General features: G+C 35.8%; 1 protein-coding gene across 2 annotated transcripts; it reads right to left on the bottom strand.

The window, feature by feature from the left end:
• Positions 1 to 228: 228 nt before the first annotated feature.
• LOC135101971 (out at first protein-like) lies at positions 229 to 8,849 on the bottom strand. 2 transcript variants are annotated; one of them, XM_064006498.1, is made up of 7 exons: positions 8,652 to 8,849; positions 8,429 to 8,543; positions 6,546 to 6,659; positions 5,385 to 5,519; positions 4,946 to 5,132; positions 4,042 to 4,160; positions 229 to 2,243 (listed from the first exon to the last, which is right to left on the bottom strand). In XM_064006498.1, the coding sequence occupies exons 2-7, from the start codon at positions 8,507 to 8,509 to the stop codon at positions 2,085 to 2,087; spliced, it is 795 nt and encodes a 264-aa protein (XP_063862568.1). In that variant the 5' UTR covers positions 8,510 to 8,543; positions 8,652 to 8,849; the 3' UTR covers positions 229 to 2,084. The 2 variants fall into 2 exon arrangements, with proteins under 2 accessions (XP_063862568.1, XP_063862567.1); XM_064006497.1 differs by having other exon boundaries at positions 8,429 to 8,541; positions 8,649 to 8,848.
• Between the last annotated feature and the right edge of the window lie 664 nt (positions 8,850 to 9,513).

Below are 9,513 nucleotides of genomic sequence, written 5' to 3'. Positions count from 1 at the left end.
CACAAAAATATATGTATGAACAATTTTCTCCTCAAAAGGAATCAATAGAATCATTTGTATAGAAAAAAAAAAGCTAAATTCCAAATCCACTAAAATGCCCATTGTGTTCACTAATTCTAAATGTACTAAGTGTCTACTATGAAATTCAAAATGGACTGTCATGTTCAGCCCCATCCCTGCCATTCCTTTGGGGAACTCTAAGAAATTCTTAATTAAAGTCTCCTAATATATGAGTATATTGATATTTATTGATTTATACACAATTATTACCAAAGTTATTTCACTTAATAAATATGGATATATAAAAATGACAATATAGTATACCAAATCAGTTCATCACGTACAGCAAAAAATATAAATATATACAAAGCTTGATATAGCTGCAAAAGTATTAAAATATAAAAATAACTATTGAGTATTCTTTAATTGAACTTTGCAAAAGATTGATAATTTCATCTCAAACAGAAGACTTATCAACTCAGCATTCACTTCTACTGCAGGACTAGCTTCCAACACCACCACATGCTCCCATTAAGGACTGAAATATGGTAGTAGCAATTACTTTATGCACTTTAAATACTTGCACCAATAACACTCATACATAGCACATATCATCATCCCAACATTAGTTTTTAGTGGATCTTTTGAAAACTACCATGCAATCTTTATGAACTGCTTCATCTCAAATTAAAAGTTAAGACACATTTTACAAGAAATGAGGCATCATGTCTCTATATAGCACAAACAGAAACAGTGATAAAAAGTCTGCTTGGTCTCTTTTCTCATGCTATGACATATCAAAACAGAAATAGTTACCTATGTCATTTGTTACATCTGTAGACAATGGTGTGAAATATCCGACTTGCTATGAGTGATTCTCATTATCGATTTAAAAACCTAACTGATTTAGATCCTCCTATATCTAGCTGCAACAAAGAAACCTTCAAATATTGGAAGAACACTGCAGCAGGGAATACTCCATTCTCACTGCCATCCCTACTATACTTCCTGCTTGTCTTCCCCCACATTAGAATGTCAGCCCACTTGAGTGGGCCCTATTTCTTCCAGTGGGCTTTCTGAGTAGAGTGGGCCCTGAGCTTAATATGCTGTCAACTATACTCTGCTCATAATGTTGGTTTCTCTAAGTCAAACCTGACATTTTTCACCTTTCATCTTTTCTACAATAGATCAGTAATCTCTCCCTTTTAAATGTTACAGCCATGTTTCCTAATTTTCTACCACAATTGTAATGACTATCAACTACTTAAAAAAACATTCTCTCAAGCTATTCCCATTTGTGGGATAAATCAGCCTGGTATAATAAAGATAGAAAGCTTATGCCTCATGCAATATAGCACACATGTATGGCCAACCCCACAGCTTCTTAAACCTGCATGATGATGTATGAAGCTCAAACAATTCAGACAGTTCTATGTAAAGGCATATGTATTTGTGCACTCTTATGTTTAGAAGTTTTAAAAGAAGCCTGTGGCAGCATGGGCAGATGACTTTCAGTGGTACCTCATTAAAGTTCCTATATTATGGCTGAAGTCATAGCCATAGGTTGAAAAATGGATAACATGCAGTGATATTTGAATAATGGCCAGGCACTAGCAGGACTCCAATGTAGACCTCATAAACTCACACCTTCACTTTAAAGAATGATTATCACATGCTTCTCTTGAATCAAAGAAAGATGGAACAACAGGACCATCTTACCGAGAAAAATCTTTAAATATAAGTTAATGAAATTATTTCAATGGAGTAAACAAAAATCTGTCAACAATTTTATTTTAAGCAATCATGTGGGGCTCTTAAAGGAAAGAAGAACAGGAAACACTTTCAGGCTTTGCCATACTAGTTCAACATTTTATATGTAGGCAGTTATTAGAAACTTTAATGTTTCTATAATTGCTAACAATGTTTTCCTGCTTAAAATCCTACCAAATCAATGAGTTACAAATTCATTGAAAATTTCTTAAAGGTATTACTCTGGTGCAGCTGCTCAGTGATGCTCACTATAGTTTTGAACTAAAAGGCTTCCATTAAGACAGACATCACCACATGGCAAAAAAGTAAGGGCATCAGTCATCCCACAGGCACAACTGTCGCTGGGGCACAAAGTAGCTGAAGTTTCTACATCTGCGGCAAGTTCGTATTCCACAACGGTAGGATACAGCCTTGCCAGAGTTGTCTCGTCCCTTGCAATACTTGAGACCACAGGGATACCAAGCAATGCACACCTGAAAAAATAAATAAATAAATAAGAAAAAAATACTGATAAAACTCATACTGGTCCTCATCTAGCTACTCTTTCCTGTTTTTCCTACTTAAACTGGTTAAAGATTAACTGCATTTTTCAGTTTTTCAGTCACACATCAGACCATGTTATGTTGTGATGATAAAGGTAGCTTATGATGCTGACTGTTGACTCATGAATAAAGGTTAAGTGCTGACCATGGCAACTGACAAATGGCCTACCTATATGTCTCCTTTTCAAGGAAGTTAGTATAAAAAATACAGGTAGAATAATGAGTGTGAAGATAAAGAAGACATCACGATAGCAGAGTGGTAATCGAAACAAATAAATACAGGCAACAAATGGAGATGAAGTGAAGGTCAAAAATCTATATTTTGAGGAGTAAAGATCACTTATTTCAGAGGTGCATCAGTCACCTCTAAACAATGTCGAGGAAAGGATGTGTAGTCTCCTCCTCCTCCTCTTTCTCATCTTCCTCCTATTCCTTCACATCAGAATTAAGATTACATGTGTGTGTGTGTGTGTGTGTGTGTGTGTGTGTGTGTGTGTGTGTGTGTGTGTGTGTGTGTGTGTGTGTGTGTGTGTGTGTGTGTGTGTCTCTCTCTCTCTCTCTCTCTCTCTCTCTCTCTCTCTCTCTCTCTCTCTCTCCTCAGTGGATATATCACTCATCTCACCTTCCTCTCAGGCATCATTTATCACTCATTACCAAGAAAATAATATAACAAAATCCCAGCAGGGGCTGTACTCCTCGTAATGTTATGACATGTCATAGTTATGGCAAATGCCTATCATAACTTGGAATGTCTATCATAAGTTGTATGTCCTTCACCCTCTATTTGACAATGGGCACTGCCCCGCTGCAGAGAGCTCTCTCTCTCTCTCTCTCTCTCTCTCTCCCTCTCTCTAAATTAGGATGGTTTTGAGGCGCACTGTGTGCTAAAAAGCCCACCTTTAACACTACAAGCAACACTATCACTAACATGTTGGTGCAACACGAGGCTCAATGTGGATGGGCCTTAACAATGATATGTGTTTTTATTACATTATTTGACTAAGTGTAGTTTCTTGGTGCATGCATTGACTTGTCTGGAAGAAATAGTTGTTTTAATGTATATAACAGGGTTCTCTATGGGAATTTCTTATATCACCTTCTAAATGTTGCAGTTTTATTCATAGTAGTTTACCATTATTAATAATTATATGCTCTGGATAATGAGTACATCACTGAAATACAGTCTCAACTCATAAATGAGAGAAAGTATAAATCACTGCTTATTCTTAACACTTTGTTCACATTCCTGAGAGATGACACTATGGACACCTGGCAGATGAGACCATGAACTACAAGTTGCGATTTCTCCAATTAAAACAGGACAAGATATAATGGACTCAATCTTAATTTTAAAGATTTCAAAGAGACTGGAAGAAATTAATTTTTATGTATGTTGGTACATGAATGGAGTAAACTCAGTAATCAGGTTGTTAGTGCCAAGTTATTAGGGAGATTTAAAAACATTGGACAAATCTATGATAAAAATGACAATGGAATTAGGTAATATATTTTAATCAGGAACTGCCTTGTGTAAGGTTGACAGATTCTTGCAGTTCCTCTTATTTTCTTGTTTTTACGAACATGCACATGCACACACATACACACACACAAAAAAAAATATATATATATATAAATAAATAAATAAAATAAATAAAAATAAAAAAATAATAGAAAAGTTGTACAGCATAACAGACCACACCAGTAACCACAAGCTTGCACTACTACCCACCTGATAGTGACAAGCACAAGCACTGGCGAGGTCCCTTCCACTGTCCCCACAGCGCGCCACGCCACGGGTTGGCAGGTGTCGTGTCACATCACTCACCAAAGACCAGTCACCATCCAGCTCTGGCAACAGGCAGTCAAGATAATCATATATACCTTACTTTTTTTTTATATCTTTACTACTGTGTAAGTTTTTAGTTCTTCCCTGAATAGACTTGTTATTCATTGCATTTACATAATGATAGACTGTACTCAAATCCTTAAGTAGGTGTATCTGCACCAATGCTATGTAATATGTGCTGGCACTTACCTACTTATCCATAAGTACCAGCACTGTGATGGGAAATAATTTTCATGGATGTACTCATGTGTTTTTTTTTTCTTACCTTATAAACTGAATTGATAAATTAACAAGGCTTTATAAAGAGAAATGTAGTAAGTACCACCATAACTGGTGGGTATCATCACACAGCAATATTTTCATCTTTCCTTTATCAACTGACCAAATAACTTATCACTGAAAAACTACACTAGGAGTAAAGTTTCAAGTCCACTGCCCTCTCCAAAGATTAAAAAGTGAAATTTTCCACCCAGGTTGATTTGACAATTCACAAGAATAAGTGTGAAAAGTGCCAGATATTATATATCTGGTTCTGTTTACTTTGTTATCAGATGTCTCCACATCTGATTATTTTTTTTAATAAAACATCTAACTCTAAAAATAAAAAAGCTACACTTGCTTGTGGAATTGTGTGGATTTTATTTTTTCAATGCTTACCCCAACTTAGCTCTCTCATTTGCAATACAACTGTGCTCTCTCTCTCTCTCTCTCTCTCTCTCTCTCTCTCTCTCTCTCTCTCTCTCTCTCTCTCTCTCTCTCTCTCTCTCTCTCTCTCTCTTAGCCCTACCTCTGCGCTGCGTGGCCCACAACTTGATGTCCCGGTCTGAAGCATAGGTGGAGGTAGCTGCCATGTTACAGAGGACAGGGATGTGAGGAGAGAGAATGCCAGCCCTAGGAACATCCACACTCACATCCAGCTCCACCTCTTCTGTTCCCCTGTCCTCCTCTGGCACACGTACTGTACCAGGGTTTTTCTGTCATAGTGGTGATGTGCTTAATGTTTCATTCTACTTTGAACACAAAATTAAGGATATATCACTAAATTCTTCTGTTTGATGGTGCTTTATGCATTTTACTTAGTTTTTCTGTTATTGTATCTTTAAACAATTTTCATGGATATTGATGTCTTACCTTAAGCTATTTCTCCTTTTAGGAGCAATAAGACTGGTCTCAAAAAGCATCTAACTGGAGTTAGCATAATGTTGGACAAAATATAATACACTTACCTGCCTGAGTTTGGACATTGCATCAGAGGATATGAAGTTGTTCTTGAAGAAGCGCATTATGAAGCACATAACCTGAAACTGGCTCTGCCCTAGCTCCTCTTCTCCAAGAACAATCACCTTGAAGATTTGTAATTCCTACAGGACAAATCAAAGGTCAGTGGATTTGTTCCTAAGAAATTGAGAAAGATAACAAATCATATTATCTTTGTGAGAATATCATCAAATTTTTTATGACTTATAAATAATTATGCTCTTTGTCCTATTCATGAAAGCAAAATGTTGACTTATAAATAGTAAAAAAAATAAATAAAAATAAAAAAAATAATAACATATTCCATAAGTACTGAAAAAAAATGTAATAAATAAAAAACTCAGAATTTATGGTTGATCCTAAATAACAAATTATCTATTTACAAGGTACCCCACAAAAAAAAAAGGTTTGATACAGTTTATTTGATTGTTGGAAACGGAAAATAGTTGTTGTTAACAGAAACATTGTTAAAACAGAACAAAAACAAATGTTAGATGTGGTGTTCAAAATGCTTTCTGTGGGCAGTTGCAGAGTAAAATACATGGTAAAATATGTGTTGAATACATAATGGAAATCTAAAATTTCCTGTTTTTTTTTTTTTTTTCTGTGTGTGTGTGTGTGTGTGTGTGTGTGTGTGTGTGTGTGTGTGTGTGTGTGTGTGTGTGTGGCACCCTGTATTTGTGAGCAGTTCTCAGGGAACATAATGCACTCAAAAACTGTGACTCATCTAAATATGCCAACACATGCATATCCATCTAGAGATGGGGCAGGAGCAAGGCACCCAAATGCAGAAACCAACACTGACAAGCACTCCCATACGTCTTAGACTCTACATAATCAGCCTCTAGGTCTCTAACAAGATAAGAAAAATTTTCACATCCACACAATGCAAGAGTTAATTGTGCAGTATACCCAACTTCTCTTTCCATCAGGGTTCAGTAGCACAGCTTGTTTATCCCTGCTCCACCTTAACAAATCCATCCCATTTCCTACATCTGACCTGATCAGCTAAATGAAATATACTCGTATATGAGAACCTCCTGTTGATGTTCTTGATCCCATATCAAGTACTCACATATATTCATAACTAATTATAATACAGCTAAGACACATTAATATAAATGACATACCTGTTTGAAGTCAATAAGCTGGGTGATGTATGTTCCATCATTCTGAGGAAACTCCAACATAACAGAATCATCAGAAATATTTGCTGTTATTGTCTCCTTGAACACCTCTCCACCCTGCAAAAGAAATATTTGTAAGATAGATCAACAAACAAGCAAAATTGTCTCCAACAGTCTTTTCTCATGAAACTGGAGATTCTTTTATCAATTTTTCCCATGTATACCTTGGCCAGTGGTTCTCTTACATGTTTTGGCTATTGGAAGATTGTTATCTAAAATTTTAATATTTTTTCAAACATGTAAAAGAGGCTGAATATAAACACAGATAATAAAATGAAAAAAAAAAAAAAAACTAATAATAAATAAATAATAATAATAATAAAAAAAAACTAATTTGACTCTGCATCTATATCTGATGCCTGTTTCCAAGAGCTCTCCCAAGTGTGGGTGTGACAGGACTCTAGAGCCAAGTAACCAACTTCCTCAAAGCTGGGAGATATTATGGCAATTATGACCATGGCAAAATAAGTCTGGTAAAGAGTTCTGATCAGGTTGTTAAATTTGATTGTAGACATGTCTCTACATTACTTTTGAAACAGTTCAAGAGAGAAGGGAAACATTCCTAGGCATGATTCCATGCTTCCCAAATATTTCAAAGACCATCCTCATGTGGATAGAATTTAATAAGGCAATATCTGTGGGACCAATAACACAAGCAGAATAAAATCAGAAAATCCTCCCACAACTCACAAAATCCCCTAGCCTACTCAGCCACAAAATTTAATAACTTTGTCATTCCAGTATATTTTTACAATAGGACCAATCTGCATTTCAAGTACAAAACTATGATATTTGTTATTATTATTATTTTTTTTTTTATGCTATATATGATTTTGAGCATAAAATGTTGGAAATACTTTATTTTGCCTCTTCTCCCTTCATCCCTCTACGCTGTTGGGGATTCATTAGGAAACAGGGTTTATGAGCAGGGAACACAAAATTTATCATTTTAGGGTACTTGAATGGAGACCGTGGCTTAAAGGAAGGCAATCTTAACCTGATTTAACCTAACCTGATCTAACCTAACCTAACCTGATCTAACATAACCTAACATGAACTGACCTAACCTGATCTAACCTAACCTAACCTTATCTAACATAATCTAACATGACCTGACCTAACCTGATCTAACCTAACCTAACCTGACATAACCTAACCTGACCTAACCTAATCTAATGTAACCTAACATAATCTGACCTAACAAAAATGTCCTATATCACGGAAATTATTAATTTGCGATGAAAACTTCAATAAAGTAAGTTTCTCGGTAAAAATCAAGTTAATAAAAAATAATACTCCTAAATGTGTAGGGCAGGGTGGTCCAACTACAGGCCCACAGGCCACAATTGACCTGCCAGTTGATTGTCTGTGGCCAGCAACCGATTGTATTATAAATTTAAATTGCGAACGAAAAACACAGATGAAGCTTCTGTGTCTGTATATGGAATACCACTAGGAATTAAATTAATATATATATATATATATATATATATATATATATATATATATATATATATATATATATATATATATATATATATATATATATATATATATATTAGTGGCCCTCCATGTAACCATTTAGTGCTGTAGTGGCTCAAGATGTCGAAGAAGTTGGACCACCCTGGTGTAGAGCATTATGGTCCTCTTCTAAAATGATACCGTCATTTTTGACTGCATCATTTTGTTGAAGCATATCACCACTCATGTAAAGGAATTTATCTTCAACTCTATACACCTAAATACGGGAAAAATGTCGGGTGTTGGATAATGAAATAACCTTAACCTAATTTCAAGACAATATCTGTGATTCTTGCTAAACTTACCTGGGTCTTAACATTGACAACCAGCTGTGTTTCGGCTACAACCAGGTGGACCACCACCACCAGGAAACACCGCAGATTCATAGTAAGCACGGCCTTGATTTGCGCCTCACATCCTGCAAAGGTATCATGTGTACATGTCTTGTTCACAGTTCAGGGAGAAAAACGCTTGCCGTCAATGGATTTACTTAACATTTTCGTTGTTTCCTTGTTCATTTCGTACCTTTTTTTTATTTAATTCCCCTCAAACTATGCTTGGCTGGGCTGGCAAGCGAATTCAGACAACGCGTCACTCCATAATAAGCGAAGCTGGTAGCTACTGTCTGGGTGAACATCTGATTAAACATGGACTTCGGCTTCTTTCTAGGCTCCTTTTGACTTCGGTTCATGTAAGAATTCGGCTACATGCTATTGTTATCTACATATGCCACAGAAAAGCAAATCCATGCAATAAATCAATTAGAGAAGAAAAGAGCAAGCAACGAAAGTAGGAGGACTTATGAAACGACAGAAGTGAAGCTTCCAAAGTACTGAAGATACATGGATACTGATATTCTTACTTATATAGGATTAAGTCTAGAGGAGGAGGAGAAAGAGAAAGAATTAAGAAAGAAGGAATGGAGAAGGAAAAACAAGAAATTGTTAAGACAATATTTAATTTAATTCCCAATGTTTTCCAGCTGCGAACCCTGTAGTAGTAATACGAGGAGGAGGAGGTGGAGGATGAGGAGGGTGAAATTAGGTATATGGAAAGGGATTAATTTGCTCTGAATTACCAAACCTTTTTTTTCAATATATGGCTTAAATATATTTTATTTTAACTACAATAAGCTTATCTCATATGGTGAGTTCATTCGCCGCCTCCTAAGACAAAACTTTTTTTTTCCAAGTCGAGTGCGTGTGTTTTCCATTTTTTTTTTTTTTTTTTACCATTGTAATCCTTGTAATTTGTCTCATTTTGTCTTATTGCTATTGAATACCAATAGGAGAAAACTGGACAAATCAACTAGGTGATGATGGCGCGCGAGGTCCAAAGCTGCATTTGGGCGTTTTCTTGTTTTTTTTTTTTTTTCAGTATGAGAGGAGAG

Source organism: Scylla paramamosain, chromosome 7 (genome assembly GCF_035594125.1).
Source record: "Scylla paramamosain isolate STU-SP2022 chromosome 7, ASM3559412v1, whole genome shotgun sequence".
Taxonomy (NCBI): domain Eukaryota; kingdom Metazoa; phylum Arthropoda; class Malacostraca; order Decapoda; family Portunidae; genus Scylla; species Scylla paramamosain.
Note: the sequence above shows the minus strand (reverse complement) of the source record. Positions and strands in the feature narration are given on the sequence as shown.

Bases quoted from the DNA above. Each gene is read 5' to 3' on its own strand.
- LOC135101971 (XM_064006498.1), bottom strand. From the start codon at position 8,509: ATGAATCTGCGGTGTTTCCTGGTGGTGGTGGTCCACCTGGTTGTAGCC. The intron at 5,520-6,545 runs GTATGTCATTTA...TTTGTCCTGTAG, and splicing joins AGCTTATTGACTTCAAACAG to GAATTACAAATCTTCAAGGT. The intron at 2,244-4,041 runs GTGGGTAGTAGT...TTATTTTTTCAG, and splicing joins CTTGTGCTTGTCACTATCAG to GTGTGCATTGCTTGGTATCC.